The sequence below is a fragment of the Agelaius phoeniceus genome, chromosome 8 (genome assembly GCF_051311805.1).
Source record: "Agelaius phoeniceus isolate bAgePho1 chromosome 8, bAgePho1.hap1, whole genome shotgun sequence".
Taxonomy (NCBI): domain Eukaryota; kingdom Metazoa; phylum Chordata; class Aves; order Passeriformes; family Icteridae; genus Agelaius; species Agelaius phoeniceus.
Genome location: NC_135272.1, coordinates 20,818,838 through 20,835,864, shown reverse-complemented (window position 1 = coordinate 20,835,864; position 17,027 = coordinate 20,818,838). Strand labels below are relative to the sequence as shown.

Genomic DNA, 17,027 nt, shown 5'->3' with positions numbered 1-17,027 from the left:
GAAGGTACTTGCAAACTTTGCGAGGGAAAACTGGTATTTGCTATTCTAATTCACCAGCAGTGCAACCTGTTCTCTCTTTCTTGATGTACTGCTGCTATATTTAATTTAAAATTAAAAATAGTTTTCCTGTGAATTGTAAACTTAAGCATACATATGAGATGCAGTCTGCATAGGCGAAGTGCTTTTATAGTGTGGATTAGCAAGTTCTCAATAAAATAAAATTTTCTTTACCTACCAAATCTGGTTTCCGTTTGTAGGTCAGAGGGAGAGAGTAAAGTATGGAGTACAGTGTTGTTAGCACAGAGGAGACCCAGGACTGTCTGACCTCCCGGCTTCTGGGAATGCGATCCAGGCTGAACTGGAAAAGAGCACGAGGAGCGGAGCTGTTACTTTAAATCTGTCTGTGCCAACCTTTTTCCCCCCTTTTCTTAGTCTAGTTTGGGAACTGTGTATAAAAAGTATACAGTGAAGCACAGATAACGCCAGACCTGGGTAGCTGTTGTTCGGTGCCGCCTCGGGCTCCCCAAAGCCCGGCAGGCCGCAGCAGCAGCGCCGGGCGAGGGCGGCACCTCGTGGGCACCGGCGGCGCTCGGAGCGCTCGGCCGCCTCCCGCAGCTCCTGGGCATCCGCACTGCGGGGAACGCACAGCTGCGCTCCCGAGTGCCACTAAACACGGACAAGCGAATATCATCACCCTTTAAATGAGTACTCAGTGACTATTCAAAAGATATGCGCAACACATATTCAAAATGCAAAATATCTGCGTAAAGAAACAGGAAGGAACATCTTATCGTTAAGTAAAAAATAGGTAAAGAAGTAACTTTCTTTGTTCTTTCCCTAAATGAAGATTATTCATGGTGTGTAAAAGGTATCAAATGAATAAAGCAAGGATGATTCCTTTTGTTTTGAAGGCCCAGGAGCAGGGAGCAGTTGTTAGGCTGCCTGCCCTCCTTGCAGGTGCCTTTACCTCAGTGGAGAGGAGCTGCACCTAACAATTATTGCTATGGCAGAAGGCACTCCTGATGCCAATGACATTTTGGACTGTGTAAATGAAAGGCAAATGTAGTGGCTGCAGTGCAGTGTTCAGTGATGCTGACGTGTGGATAGTGGTTGTTACCTCACTTCACATGGGGGTGAGAAACTTTAAGACTGAAAATTGCCCAGTTACTTCATGTGCACATTGCCAATTGTTTAGTCCTGGTGGTTTGTGCCCCTGAAAGAGGATGTTAACAAAAGCTATATGGTAAATACAAACTACAAATCTGTCTTGAATAGCAGTAACTGGGACTATTTTTAATATATGAGGTGGAAAGAATAAAAACCCCCCCAACATTTATAAATGCAGAATGTTAATTTCCTTGTCTGAGATTGTCCTGTTTCATTGTGATATCTTTCTTCAATAGCTGTGATACTGGAAGGCATTAACAGATGTTACAAACTGATTTTTTAATATTTTATTTGCAGGTGTTGAAACTCTGATTGCATTATTCTGACAACAGAATATGGAAAGATAAACATACCCCCTGCTCCCTATTTAACAGGTTTCTGGTTATCACTGCCTCTGTTTCTCAAAGCTTTGGAAGAGTTCAGGTGATAAAAAGATGTGCTCTAAGTGGAGTTTAGACCCTTGTGTGGCACTCAGCCCTGCAAGAAATACAGGTATGATAAAGTGGTTTTAGGCAATCAGGGTCCAGTGGAACTATTCAGATGAACCTTCACTGTAAGAATGGTATTAAAGATCATTTGACAAAAAAACTGTAGGTGATTTTCATCATCATTGAAAAACCCAAGTAATTTCAGCAGAGCTTGGGAGGAACTCCAAACAGTATCAAAGTAGGAATTTACTTGGAGAGTTCAAGCAAAGATCAAGCTGATTTTATCTATACTTTTCAAAAAACATGGTGGAAACTCTGCACATCAGTGTCTATGTCATGTTAGGACTTCAATCCACACATCAAACAACTCCTAGGTATTAAAATGAAAAACCAAAACTGGGGGGTTTTGTTGTTGTTTGTTTGTTTAGAAGCCACTGCCAGATGCTTCTGTAATCCCAGCCTCTCCTCTCATTAAGTGCTGTCAATGTTCCAAAGGTACATCCTGTATATTTTGGTGGAACACTGCATAGTATATCTGACACCAGAAAAAGATTTCTCCCCTATCTACTATGGTATCATATTGTTGCATCTTTTTTTTTCTTTACATCTTTAGTGCACTCAGAATCTTTTTTCTAATTTGAAAACAAATGTTCCAAACTGGCAAATCTGTAATGTAATTTCAAAACCAGTGATGTTGTCCTTTACCTAGTTAATGTTGTTTTGCAAGGATGTAAGGAAAAGCTAGTGGAAAACTGCAACTGCTGTGAATTATTATAATATTTTCAGCTGAACATATTGCAAAGAAGTTGAGTTTACATAATTCTTTTTCATGATGAGAAATTAGATTTCTTAGCATAGTACCTCTCATGAAATGGAAAAGAACATATGGTCAGAAGAGGTTTATGTAAAGGTTAGTTAATCTGGTTGCTCATCTCCTATACCATGGGGTTATAGGAATTCACACTCTTCAATAAGTTGTCTCTCTGCTGCTAGAGTATGTTGCCAGCAGCTGAAACAGGTTCTCTATGAGCACAGAAGGTTCTCTGAGTACCAGCTCTGGGGGCATCCCTGTGGAATAGTTGTGGTTACAGGTGGGGAGTGATAGAGAACAAAGAGGCCAGTGAATACAGGACCAGAGACTTTTCATAGGTGGCATTTTTCAGTTCTTTTTTAAGAGGCTTAGTGGGTTGAGGTGCAGCATTTTTCTTCTTGTAAGCAAGATGCTCATTCTGGCTTTCTTTCCTTCTCCCTGAATAGCTGTTAGAGCTAGAGCACAGATCAAAAAGAAAATTATTTGGAGGGGTGGGGAGGTGTGTGTGTTTAATTTTCTCTTACATCACTGGTTTTCTGTTACATCATTATTTTACTTTGTCTTCCATCTGGTCCCTAGTTCTGGAAAAATCTATTTCCTTAACAGGATGAGGAAGGGAACGACCATGTGTTGAAGCATTCAGACTTCTCCCTTTCACTTATGCAAAGCTTCAAGAAGTTATTAAGACATAATTTTTAAATGTTTGATGATCTCCAGTGCCCCCAATAACAAAACACACACTATGTGTGTGTGAAAGCACACTCTGAAATTTAACAAATATATGTTGCAGGCATGTGATATTTACTTTCCAAAATTTATCTTTCATTTTCACTCTAAATATTTTTGCTTAGTAGAAAGAGAATGGCCAAAAGAAAATGAGCATCTGTTATCCAGACATCAAACTCACATGCAGCCAAAAATGCTCCTCTGGCTTTCAGTGTTGAGGGAAAATATAACTACAGGATCTGTTAGTAGTTGGAGAGGTTATAAAAGAGAAGCTTAGCAAAAATAAGTGAGCTATGAAAGCCACATAACCTTTTAATACTGAAAATATGTATCTTTACGAAATCTAATAATTTAGGGCTGGACATTCTTCAGGTAAGTGAATATGACTGTGTGAATGGCTATTTACAACAATAGCCATTGGTTCTCTGAACAGGAAGCATCTCTGGTCACTTTATTAGACATTCATCCTTGGTGCACAATGAGACGTGAAAGTTGCAGTAAACAAAAATATCATTCCTTAGTAAGCCTTAGCAGCAGTTGCCAAACATTACCAGGGTTTATTCAGAAAGTCATTGGTACTGAGTCCTACAGTCTTTTGTCCCAACAACACTGCTGAAAACAGTGGAAGTGCACCATATGAAATCAACACCATGCAAATAATTAATTTACTGTGTGTTGTACTCTTTGCTTAAAAGGACTTAAATTTTTGTAGTCAGAACATTCATTTCTATTGTACTTATTTCACTAAAACTTTCTACTAATTTCACTGGATGTCAGATCACACTTTAGGTCAGCATTTATGCTGCTGTCTGTTAATCATACAGCAAACGAGCTGAAAGCAAGCAAGCATCTGAGAAAAATAAACAAGATATTTTAATTTTTTTATGAGTTTTAGAAGTTCAGCATTTGCCAGAAAACTGACATTCAGAGGCCTTGCATCCTTTTTTCAACAAACATTTAATACTTTATTTTAAAAATACAACCAAGACACAGTCTAGAAACACACAAAGCCAATACAATTTAAATTAAAGTTTTCTTAGATAAAATATTTTTATATATAATTTCTTTCAAAAAAATATTATGTGTCACTGAGGGAAATGCCAAACTAAAAAAAAAAAAAAATCCCCTCTGCAATATTTTTGCCCCAGTATTCTTACAGCTACAAGTAACACTTCAGTGGCTAGCTGCTATAAATGTCCTTTCAAAGAATCATTTCCAAATTGCCTTGAATTATAATGTCAAGATCATTTTTCTTACATGAATATTTAACAAATTACCTGGGACTTGGAGAAGGTTTCAGCCCTTTTTTGTTCAAAAGAACGAATTTTAGCTTCACTCATCTTATCTGAGTCTGCCAAAACATAATGTCTAGGAGAGTATGACTCTGACAAACAGCTGAGTAACCTCAGGATTTCTGTTGTGTGCCCACCTGTAAAACAAAGCAAACTGCACTTAGTGTGTGAAAAATCTCATAACCTTCCATTTCTTCAGCTGAATCAGTCACTTTTCACTTTGAAGCACATGAGTATTACTACTACCAGTGAGAAAGTATTTTCTGAGAGTAAGGATTCAATCAAGAGGATGGCTGAGACTGTTTACATAACATGGGGGGAACTCAGCTCCCAGGGAAGTGATATTGATGGATGTTTTCCAGTGAAATGGGATTGAACCAGGGTCACACAGGAGTCTGATGTTTGTGTTTAATGTCCTGTACATGGTGCAGAACAACCAGGCACAGAGTGACACTGTGCTCTGCACTCAAAGGCCACCCCATGGGGTGATGGCCAAAATGCAGCTGGACAGGATCTGGCTCAGAGCTGCACCTTGGAAACAGAACTGCCACTGACCCTGCCCTGTGCCAGTGCTGTGACCTGCCAGGGCAGGGGTGTGCTAGCCCAGCTCATCACACTGAAACCAGCCAGGCAGCAGTGTCCCCCTGCAGCCACAGCAGTGACAGCCACAGCAGTGTCCCCCTGCAGCCAGAGCAGTGACAGCCACAGCAGTGACAGCCACAGCAGTGACAGCCACAGCAGTGTAGCTGCTGGGTGCTGACAGAACAAACAGTGCTGCTTCAGGCACTGCTCTGAGCACTGCCCTTGAAGAGGCCTTCACAACCTTCTAACTGCAGGGTCACTCTGTCCCAGAGCTAAACTGGCACCAAACCAGAGAGAAGGGGAGGCTGTACATACTGGGCTTTTTGGCAGCTGGGTAAATTTTTGGGGTTTTTGTCATTTGAGTTTCCTGAAAGCAGATAGAGGGACATTGTTAGAGTGGAAGGGGGGGAGAAGGAAGATGGTGTGTGTAGTAAAGTGGAGCAATCTCACCTTTTATCGGCTGGACTGCATCAGACCAACATGAAACCAGACCCATAAATACATCATGTGTTGACTGGATGTGTTGCTTTTCAATCTGCTGGAAGTTGCAGACCAAAACTAGTAAACTGCATGTATTCCTACACCTCCTGCTGCTCAGGGTCTCTAGGGCTCCCAAGAGACCTTTGCTGCACAGGTTAAACACTCACAGCTGGTGAACAACTGCCAACAAGGAGAGTTTGCACTAGCAGTGCAGCATTGCACTAGACTTTGCCACCTTTCCATACAATTTCATGTGGTATTTTTCAAATGTGTTTGGAGATATTTTCTCCTGAGTGGTGTTTGTTAAGGTTTCACAAATTTTAATGCAATTAGCTGAGCATTCACAGGAGATTTCTACTTACAAACCTCAAAGAATAGGCTTGAACATTACGTGGATCTTAACTGACATGTATTATTTCACCTCATAGGCTTATGTACAGTGGAAGTATTCTTTTAATACAGACTAACTAGATTCCAAAGGACTGAAAGAAAATACACACGTTTCCAGCCCTAGTGGATGTAAAGATGACCTGAGGAATTACAAACCTGCCAGTCAAACTGAGATGCAGAGAGATCTCAGGATTATTACTCAGTTAGTTGGTGTGCAAAAACCAAAGGGATTCAGGTGCTGAAATCACAGCTGACCTGTATTTGTGAAGTGCAAATTTTCAAATAATTTTTTTAGAGGTAAATTAATTGCCCATCAACTCTGATAACAAGGTAACAAGGAGTAGCAGATGTGTACATCCCCTTTAGCGAGGGCTGACATTTTTGTCTCTGACGGATCCACGTGGGACTCTTGTAAGCAGATCACAGCAATGCGGTTTGGGCAGATTGCAAAATGCCACGTGTGTGAGGGGTGAGCCAGTCCTTGGAACGCCGTGCCCTGCATCGCCTCAGCAACCTCCAGTCAGGCCGAGCAGCTGCACGGCTCAGTCCTGCACCGGTGCTCTCGGTGCTCTCACCGTGACTTCGGTGAAACGCGCAACAATGACTCAAATAGAGAACCAAAACACCCAAGGGCGGCCCCGAGGACATCCGGCCCGGCCCGGCCCGGCCTGGGGGCACCGCAGGAGCTGCCGAGGCGGGGCCCCGGCACCGGCTCCTGACACACACAGTCGCGACTACAACTCCCGGCATGCACCAGGGTATACGGCAACGTTACGCTAGCCGCTCATCGCGCTGCATGCCGGGACTGGTAGTTCCAGGAATCTGGAGCGGCAGTATAGGGAGCCACTCGCTCCCGCCGGCGGCAACCGCCACTCACCAGAGCCGGCCACCACCAGGAGACTGAACGGAGGTGTCTGCCGACCGCGGCGCCTCCTATCCAGGAGCACCAGCGGGACAAGCAGGGAAGAGAGGAGGAGGAGGAGAAGGACCACGACGATGGGCAGCTCCTCCATACGCGCCGGAGGCCACCTCTCGCGGAAGCGGCAGTGGCACCTCCCCCGTACGGCGGCCGGCGCGGTTCAAACCTCCGCGCGCTCTGAGCGCGATGGTGACTCCGGGGATGGCAGGGCCTGCGGTGGCAGGGGCTGCGGGCGGGCGGGCGGACGGACGGGGCCGGGGGCGCGGTGATGCGGCGTGAGGGTCTCCCCGTGTGTCCGCCCGGTGCTCCCCGCGCTTCCGAGCACCCGCTGCGCCCCGGCCGGCGTCCCGGAGCTGCGAAATACCGCCGTAAGCACGGGCGGAATGAGGGCCCGCAGGCCGAGCCTGCCCGCTGTGCACGGGCTGCAGGAGCTGAGAGGGGCTTGTCGGCTTTAGCAGGGGCTGCAGCGGGAGCCGAGAGAGCTCTGCCGGCTGTGCCCGGGCTGCGGCGGGGGCCGGGGGCTGCGGCGGGGGCCGGGGGCTGCGGCGGAGCCGGGCGCTCCGTGACGCGCACGGATGGATGGATTCCTGCGGGAGCATGACTGCTGTATGCACTGATACTGATCCAGGTACGTCTGCTTACATGCAGCTGTAATGTTACACAGCCTACAGTAACGCGTAAAATAAAAAATATTAACGTTTCACTGCCTGTCGTGGTTCTAGTTTTCATTCATGGTAATACTTCAGCTTTTTATTTCAGTAAGAAGTGTGGAGGGAGCAGCAGATCAGCGCTCTTTCTGCCTCCATCAGCATCCAGCCTTTGCTGGGAGAAAGCGATGATTCAGCCCCTGGGCTAATCTCAGATGCGACGTGTGTTTGCTAGAAAGAGTAATACACTGCATTTTATGGTGAGGAAAGAGTTTGTTCATCATTGTTTTTAAATTATCTGCCAGGGAGCAAGGCCCTCCTCTTGGCCAGTGAATCAGGAGCAGTGAACTCTGGAGCTTTATGGAGAGGTTTGATGCTACTGCTTTATGGGGTGAGTTGTCTAAACACATGAAACGTGAGGGCTGTGCACTTGTACCTCAAGCATACAACCACAATAGATCAAACACACTGCAATTCTGCATCTGCCTGCCATGGTTTCTCTGGCTGGCTCTTTTCCCTCTTACTCCTCCTGAATGAATTGGACTTTTTGTGACCCTACCAGCCTTGGAAACTTAATGTTTCTTTCTCATTTTTAACAAAGGTGTTCCAGTTTTGGATTCCAATGGTTATTGTATGTCTTACAAGTAAAAGATACAAGCTCCACCAATCCTTTGCCATCTTAGGATCTGAAGTGAGTCTGTGATTCATGCTTTACAGCTATACAGATTATGTTTTTTTCTTCATGTCACTATAACATATAATTTTGCAGTTGCTTTAAGCAGAGATTATTAAAAACAGTATTACCATAGTAAACTTGTCTTCCACCCAAATGAGTAACCTCACAAAAAGTATTTCACTGCCTAGTCATTATTGACATTTGGAAGCAACAAGGTTTTAATTAAAAATTCTGTTGATGATGCATAAATCTCCAAAATTCATTTTGATTTCCACTTAATTAGCTACATAAAACTAATAAGTAGGGACAACAGAGGTACAAGTCAATGACAGAAGAAAGTACCACAATACCTTTTCAGGACATGAACTATTAGGTTAAAACAAGACAGTAAGTTCTATAGACAGTTCAAATACTAATTTTGTCTATGGTCATCTTTTCCCCACTTGTAGTCTCTTCAATCAAAATAAATGTCATTGATATAGAATTTATCCCAGTTGCCACAGCAGGTGTAGCTAGCAATTGTTTTATTTAAGGTGGCTTTTTTCCAAGATTTCTCAAGATTTTTGCTCTTATTTTTTCCTACCATAAATGTTAAAGAACTGCTTTTTATGAGGCATTTGATTCCAAGAAGCAGTCCTGGAAACTCGGCAGTAGAGATTGATATAAAAAACTTCAACTTCTTTTCTCCTTTTCATGGTATTTATTCTGTATGTACACACTTCCCCTTCTAATACAGAATCCTTCTGTAAATGCATTTGGTGAAATTAATGAGAAACTGACCTAAAACCAGGGAAGCTGGAAGGCATTTAAAAACGAGGAAAAAATTAGAGTGATGCAGACCTGTTCTTTGGAGTAGACAGTTTCTTAGATGCAAAGCAAAGGTTTTGACTTTCAAGGAGTCTAAAAATCTAAGCAGTGAGTTTGCCTCATAAACTCCTACATCTAGTGCTTGAAGTCTGCTAACTCATTGTTAAATTTGCAGGAGTAGGGGGATATAGTTTTCAAGTAGTATCCACAGAAGATGGCAAGGCTTGAAGGAGGATTCAGAATTTGCTAAAATTGGTTAAAATAACTAAAGACTGAGGCAACAGTCTGATACCTAGTTGCAATAAAGTTTTGTGGGGCTTTTTGCCTTTGTGAAGACTGAGCAGAGCTCATGAAGATCCCTTTTGCAGTGTAACACTGCTAATCCTGCCTTTTCTCAGTAGGACTTAGGTGTATTTGTGTTCTTTCATCATGGCAACTCCCTGCTCCCTTGATACCATGTTCTGGACCTGGGAGACTTCAGTGCAACAGCTGTTAGCAGTTCTGAAGAAAGCAGGTTGCTGTCTACTCCTCCAGGTGTGTGCTGAATGCTTGGCCATGATTCCAGTCTGGGAAGTGCCTTGAGAAATCTTCATCTCAGCATCAGCTGTGCATAAATGCACAGTTAATATGAAAGTTAATATGAAATGCCAAGTTTAGCACAGCATGGCTGTGTTAGCTCAGTGAGGGAAGCAGGTGAAGTGCAGGGGTCCATGAGGAAGGCACTGGTTAGTGCTGATACTGCTCTCCAGTCTGCAAAATCACTGATACTGCAAGTGGGTGAGTGACCTGTATGTGTGGGAGGAAGTGTGCACTTGGTCTGAAAAGGCATGGGACAGAAAGTGATGCAGGTGCAGAGGCTGCCTCTGACACCTCTGCTGCAGGAAGTTAGCTTGGAACTTTTCTGAAGGAGAAATGAACCACACTTGTTCTAAATAATTGGTCACTGTTGTCCAACTCTATAACTCTTGAATAGGAAAAAATAGGTACAGTATTTTTTCCATGTATCACTTGTGAGACAATGTTCCAAAGAAAGACATGCTGCTCTCCTTTTAAATGTGAATATTCTCTGTGGAAGCCTCCTGGTACCTGGAGTGCATGGTTCCTTTGAAAGTTACACTGCTGGGCACTAAAGGGAACTGAGAAAAGCTCGCTCTTTGTGTTTCAGGTTCTTTTGTCTCCAACAGGAAAGGCTGTAATTGGAATATAAATGAAACCATTTTTTCCCCTGAAATGAAATGTAGACAGCTTTGGCTATCTGGCAGTAATTCCCATTCTGAGTTTCCCTGTAAGTGATCTAACTCTTAACTGTTAAACAACTGAAATACACCTTATATTAATGATTTCTTAACTGGCACTTTGAATACTTGTGATGTTTGGGTTTGTTTTTTTTTCCTTCTAATTACAGGTTCTAAAATTACACCTATGAACAAGAGTCAGTGTACTGCTGTTTTCTAAAATGAGGTCATTTTTTCTCGTTTTGGCTTAGAGTGCAGCTCCACAAACAGTTGCATCAGCACTACTGATGAGTAAACTAGAAAAATGGTAGAAACAATTGGGTGAGAAAAAGGGCAGGAATCACTTGGCCTTTGCTATTGGAAAAAATTGTAATGTGGAACCATTTATCATGTTAAAGCTCAGTAATTTATTTAAATGTATCTAAATATTATTCTTAGTTTCTGCATGATATTTTCATAGAAGTGATTCATAAGAACATATACATTACATAAGGAAACTGGATTGATTTTTTTTTTGCCAGAAGCAGTTATTTCTTTGTATGTGCTAATGTTGTTTTTAGGAGCACTGTGAGAAGTGGTGTGCTTTTGGATTAGGCAAAACCTGAAGACTTCTAACTGGGTTCTTCTTTAATATTAGAAATGCAAACTGTATCTGGAAGACTCTAGAAGAGCAATAACATCCTAAGTGTTATAACAAGTTCTGTGGTTGGGAAAGAAAGGTATTTTTAAATTAATCAGTGGAGTAGACCATTTGGGATCAACTGGAGACAAGCTACTGGCTGATCTCACTTGAAGGAAAAATTAGGATGTTATCAGAGCCAGTCTGTGGCAAGATTTGTCCCTTTAGACAGCTGCTACTTTCAGTTGCTTTGGGCCAAGTGCAGTTACACTTTCTTATGAGTCATTAGAATTAAAGGAATGTAATCTTAGAAGTCCTGATTTGTATTTGTAATCAATAACAGCTGTAATATTTATGTTAACATTACAGTTAATGCTGTGCTTCCTGGTATAAGGGCACTTCTCATATATATTTGAGTCTGTTTTGTTTAGATATAAAAGTTCAGCATTTGCAACCACTTAAACAATGCTTGTGCTAAAAAACAAAGAAAGTGGAACCAAATTCCCCAAATAATAAGACTTATTTCATATTTAAAAATTTTAAATTTTTTTTTTTTTCCCATTCACATTTGCTTTTCTTTACACTTTAATTTTCATGACAGACAGCAAAGTGATTGTGAGTTTACAGCAGCTCAATAAATAAGGTATCCTTCACTCCTACATTTCTCTCTTGTTGGCAATGTCAAGTTTTCTGAAAATAGTCTTTGGAACTGGGAGAGGAGGTTGTTTTTAGAAATTTGTTTGGGTCTAAATACCATGTACGAATTTAGAATCAAAGCAGCAATTTGTAAGGAGAATGTTTTTCTCTGACAGGCATGAGCCACAGTGCCAGCCAATGTTTCTTTAACCTGCTGCATCTGAGGTGTCTGGAGGGCTGGTACGAGTGCCTTTGGTGACACACGGTGTTGTAACCATTTGGGTGCATTCTGAGTGTGCTTTTATGAAGCAGAAACTTTTGTAGTAGACAGAACTGACATGACATAATGCAAGTTGTAATTACTGGGTAGTGTGTTCAGGAGCAGTCCCTGTAATGTAAGGTAAAATAATGCTCTTCTCTCTGTTCAAAAGGCCAGGAGAAAGAGACTGATGTTTCACTCCTTAAAATACTGTGTGGCCTGGAGGTCACTTGGGTGCCTCAGGCCACTTGGCCTGTAAAAATAAGGTCTTTTTTAAAAACACACCTCAAAATATATTTGAAGTCTATTTTTAATCTCCTGGAAATCTGTTTTCTGATCTGTAATGTTAAATGAAACTTGCAGGCTACTTGGGGGTTAGGATGTACGATTCTCTACCTATTCACTGCTGCTTTTTGGCTGGGGTTTTCCTGAGTTTTCCATGTAAGCATCTGTAAGGAGGATGAAGAGAAATGTACATTGCCTTTCCTGGGTTCCTGCTGTCAGAAAACCTGACCACTGCTTGTGCAGGGAGATAGATGGGACCAAGCTTTCAGCTTGTTTTGGGTGCAGAGCTTTTCCTCTCTCAGACTGAAACCCAGGCAGCTGTGGGGCTGCTGCTGCTGTCACAGCTCTGCTTTTGAGTGCCCAGCCCTCAGCATTCCTAAAAGGGCATCTCATCCTTCTGTGTTCTCTCCCTCCTCTCCTTATGAGCATTCAAAATGCAGCAAAACTGACACCCTCCTCTGGAAGGAAATGCTACTCAGTTGAGGACAGTTTTTTGAGCTGTTCAGGTTTCGAAAGGTCTAGCATTGAATTAATGCCATGCTGGACTGGAAATAACTGGTCACATTAAAAGAGAAGGGAAGATGTCTTCTGGTTTTGCTCTACACTGTCTTTCATGTTCTTTTCCTCCCATTTTTCTTCCATCTTTTATTCATGCAGTTGTGTTTAAAAATATATAATTTGTTGACTATTGTTTTGGGGATGTTGCCAGGTATGGCTGTGGATTTAGGGATTTGATCAAGTACTATTTAAGTCAATTGAATGTAATGACTCCACTAGCTCTCAATGGAGATAAATTGAATTCTTTGCAGAGTTTGCAAGGGCTGCCAAAGGTATTTCAGTGGTTTAATTTCTTTATGTTTGTGTATAATACTTGTGAGACAAAATATTACGATTTCAAAATATGAAATTCTTTTTTTTCTTCTGTTTTGTTAAAATATGTATGATATCAGCCATAGCAAATCCTATTAGCTGACACAGTCTAAAGTCCAGCTATTGCCAACATAATTTGCCCTCTGCACTGTACTTTAACAGTCTTTAATTATGTGATAAGATTTAAAAACAGATATGCCTCACATTTTTTTTCATCAAGCACAGGTGATATGTATTACTGTTCTCTCTCTGTTTGACAGTCCAAGGAAAGAATGTCCTTGCCTTTATTACAGTTTTAATGAATGTTAGGAAATTATAAACCATCTGCATTAGTTACTGTGAATTTAATGTGTCGTTAAGGTGCCAGGAGAGTTAGCTGGTCGACTCCAGTGCCTGTGAATTAAACAGTGATAATGAGACAATTGCTTAGAATTAAGTTATGGTGTTAATTATTTAGCTGACTTGTGATTAATATATTACTGAAAAGAAAAAACTTTATACATGTGGAAGCACAAGTTTTAAGTCAGCTTCCAATGTCAGCTTCCAATTTACTAACACTAACTAAAGCAAATAAAAAACAGAAATAATTTCCAAAAAGAAACATGTAATTTCATACTCTTTTTAGAATATTTTGAAGAAAAAATATGTTGTTTTTTTTGCTTGTATGTTTGTGTTGGAGGACTGGTACAATTGTATATATAAGCAATTGTTAAGTAGCTAGTAGTCAAGCCAAGAGCTGGTATAAGTCTTGATGATGATGATTATTATTATCATTACTGTTATTTAATTGATTAATTGTTTGTAACTGCAATCACCTTTAAAGAGTACTGTACACAGAAAAGAGAAAACAGGTTTGTTCCAAGTGAAACTGAGGAGTGCATACGTGTGGAGTACAGTGTGGCCAGAACTCACTGCAGAACGTGGCATTGGACTGGAATGTTTTGGTCTGTGTATGTGCACTACAGTTGTCCAACAAACCTTTAATTGTAAAGCTTCCACTTTCAGTGGTGAGATTCCTGTTTCCACTGGAGCATAATTTCCAAACAGAAGAAGAGGATGTCACCAGAGGCACTCCAGATATGTAATGTCCCTTATTCAGCAAATCAGATGAACAGGTGCTGAAATGTTGGTTCTTTGAGCAGTCCCAGTAGAGTTATCACAGAAAAATGTTTACAACAAAATAAAAGGAAAGGGGCAACACTGAAAAAAACCACAAACAAGATGTTCTAATTTGTGTATATCACAATGCAATTTTTCTGCAATTTATTCAGTTAGACAATATATTTGGTTATTTGGTGCAATTCACAAGTTGACTTTTCAAATCCATTTATAATGTTTGCATGATACATTTTCATGGTGAAACTCTTCCACCTTAACATTTTTTTATCTATCTATCTATCTATCTATCTATCTATCTATCTATCTATCTATCTATCTATCTCCATATATCTCACATATAGAATTAGGATTAATTTTGTATTTTCTTTATTTTTAGGTATTTTTGGGTTTCGTAGTCAATATTTTCTAGTATTTGTCTAATCAGTAAGGCATGGTGTTGAATAGCGTCACTGGAAGTAGAAGCCTAAACAAAATTCCTCACTTGATTTGAAAGGCAAGCTGTCTTTCTGTACTTTAGCACTGCTGTATTTAATGTAGTTTCATGTCTTTTTGAATGTTTTTACCAGGACTTCTGTCTTAAATCTTAGATTTGAAAGAACACTATTGAGCATGATATCCTTCCTATGACTAGAATTGTACAAAGGAACATGTCTGTGTGAATTAATATACAGAACAAGGCCTTGGGAGGGGAATCACTACAGCTCCTGATATCAATGAGAGTAACAATTAAACCCTAGGTAAGAATCTATAATAGTGCCAATGCAAAATCAGAAAATGATCACTATATTAACAAGTAGCAGTGGTAAAAGCAGGGGCTTTGCTAGAATTCATTATTAGTAATAAAGGAAAAATGAATAATACATTCTGGACCTCCTAAACTGACAAAATTAAGACATAAATTATATTTACTTTTGAAACAATGTATGATACCACTTTAATATCTCTCCCAAAATATGAAATTAAAAAGTTTTAATATTTAAGAAATATAAATTTTAAAGTCATGTTCTCTGAAAAAAAATATTACAAATACTATTGACTACTACTTTTGAGAACTATGTGGAAAACAATTTCTTGGTTTCTTACTCAGTTTTTTAAATTAGATTTCAAGAGTATTTAGACATATATAAAGTGAGTATGGATCAGGTTTTATTGTTTCCTTGTGTCATCAAGCCATTTTCCTTCCTTGTTTCCTCAAGGCTTTCACAGATCAACAGAGGATCAAAAAATCACTAAACATGGTAGAAAGTTTTTTGAAAAATCTGAAAAAATTGACAAAGCATTCAGAGGGAATTATATTGTCTGAAGAAACTACTTGACCTGTTCAGGCTAACACATGTGCCATTAGAGTATCCTTCCCAGCCCTTCTTTCCAAGCTGTGGAAAGCTGCAGGAGGCACAGTGACGCGCTGCGCAGCTGCTGTGCCGTGTGCCAAAGTTCAGCCTGAGCTAAGCCAGGCTCAGGAGCTATCTTTAGCATACACATGAGTGATGCCATCCAAAGCATGTGCTCTGTCTTTTTACCTGAAAGTCTGATGCTATCACATAAAACACAATACCTTGTATCAACAAGCACTGTTTTGTTCTGCACTTGAATTGTGCTGATTTTAATTACCAGTCAGAACATTAAAACCCAGATTGCTTTCTGACCCTCTGTATGTTGAATTATTGGGAAATACTTTGTTTGGTTTTAGCACTGCTTGGCACCAATTTTATTCTTTCAAATTGTATGCCATTACAAAGTACATATTTTTCAATTTTCTGCTGTTCTGACATCATCAAATTCTAGTCACTACCCTGTTCTACAGTGCTTTTGTTGCTAAGAGCCTCAGCTCACAAAGCAAAAGGAAGTATGTGCATGTGAAGAAAAGAATCGAGTGTTATTTCAAAATTCCTCCTGCTGTTTGTGGTGTGCTTCATGTCAGAGATTAGGGAACCAAGAAGTTTTCTAAATCTCAGAGCTCTCTGGCTTAAGCCTTTGGGAATGAAACACTTTCTCTAGACCTTTCTGGTTTGCAGAGCCCAAAGATGCACCCAGTTACTGCTTTGTTTACTGAAGAGCCAAGGGCATGTTTAACAAAGCTGCAGTACTGCCTCCATTATGCTCCTTTGTGCAGGCACATCAGAGGGAAGAAAATATAATTGATGAGAGGTGGACACTGAAGGAAACCAGGGGAGGAATAAAGTGACAGGAAAGGAAAAGGTGCTAGTAAAATAGAATGTAAAGTAGAAGAGGGGGGGAAAGAAGGAGACAGTGACCTGGAAAAGAAAAAGAGAGATGGCGTTCCTGCGAATTCTGTGGATAATACTCAGCACATCTGTCTTAATGTGGTTTGATGTCTTGTCATAATGCTGACGTGGTGCATCAGTGTAGGGCTTTCTAGTGCAGCATGGTAAGCTCACAATGTGCTGTTTTACAGGTCCTCAGTAGCTTCTGGACAGTTATAATCAGGACAATAATACCAGTGGAGAGGGAAATGCTGCAGGTGAGGTGTAAATAGATGAAAGAGACAGCGCGTGATGAGAGACACAAATGGAGAAGACAGAAAAACTGGAAGAAAACTGAAGAAGGGACAGGAAGAGGTTTGTGAACAGACAGCTTTCCAGAAACAAGCCTTTGTTCTCTTATGGACAGTAAGTACTACTGGCAGAAATGCTCTCTCAAGTGGGAGGTGACAGGAGCTGGGAAAGTTAAACTCACTGACCTCTGATGGAAAATGGAGCATGTGTTCAGAGGGAGTAAGCTAAAGCAGGGAAAGTGAAGGTATGTTACTAGCTAAAAATGTGGTAGGATATGTTACCTGTGCTGGAAAGGTGTGACACTCGTTCTGCAGCACTCACCTGAGTAGGTGTAGCACAGTATGCATCAACTCATAAAATGTGGCTGCTGTTTGGAAAGCCAAGATAACACTTTCCCTTCAGGGAAGCATACAGCTCAGCCACTGTTAGCTGGGTACCTGCAGGGTGTTAAGAAAAGCCCAAAGCATACAGATTTGTTCTTTGGTCTATGTAATTTTTTTTTTGAGAGGGAGGATTTTTTAGAAATGGAGATTTTCATTTCCATTCATCATTTTCGTGCTATT

At 40.9% G+C, this 17,027-nt stretch overlaps 1 protein-coding gene and 1 long non-coding RNA gene across 5 annotated transcripts in view; one reads left to right on the top strand and one right to left on the bottom strand.

Moving 5' to 3' along the window:
* Window positions 1–6,941, bottom strand: part of ALG14 (ALG14 UDP-N-acetylglucosaminyltransferase subunit) — a 19,903-nt gene extending 12,962 nt beyond the window's left edge. The window contains exons 1-3 of one of the 2 annotated variants that reach the window (XM_077182219.1): window positions 6,754–6,941; window positions 4,410–4,561; window positions 232–358 (exon numbers count right to left, since the gene is read on the bottom strand). In XM_077182219.1, coding sequence (XP_077038334.1) covers window positions 232–358; window positions 4,410–4,561; window positions 6,754–6,889 — 415 coding nt within the window. In that variant the 5' untranslated portion in view covers window positions 6,890–6,941. The remainder of the gene's footprint in view (window positions 1–231; window positions 359–4,409; window positions 4,562–6,753) is intronic. The other variant, XM_054638475.2, reaches the window with a different exon arrangement.
* Window positions 6,905–17,027, top strand: LOC129123834 (uncharacterized). 3 transcript variants are annotated; one of them, XR_013183279.1, is made up of 5 exons: window positions 6,905–7,423; window positions 7,555–9,459; window positions 10,091–10,210; window positions 14,515–14,685; window positions 16,365–17,027. It is a non-coding gene; the product is annotated as an uncharacterized LOC129123834 (long non-coding RNA). The 3 variants fall into 3 exon arrangements; XR_013183280.1 differs by having other exon boundaries at window positions 7,748–10,210; XR_013183278.1 differs by having other exon boundaries at window positions 7,555–10,210.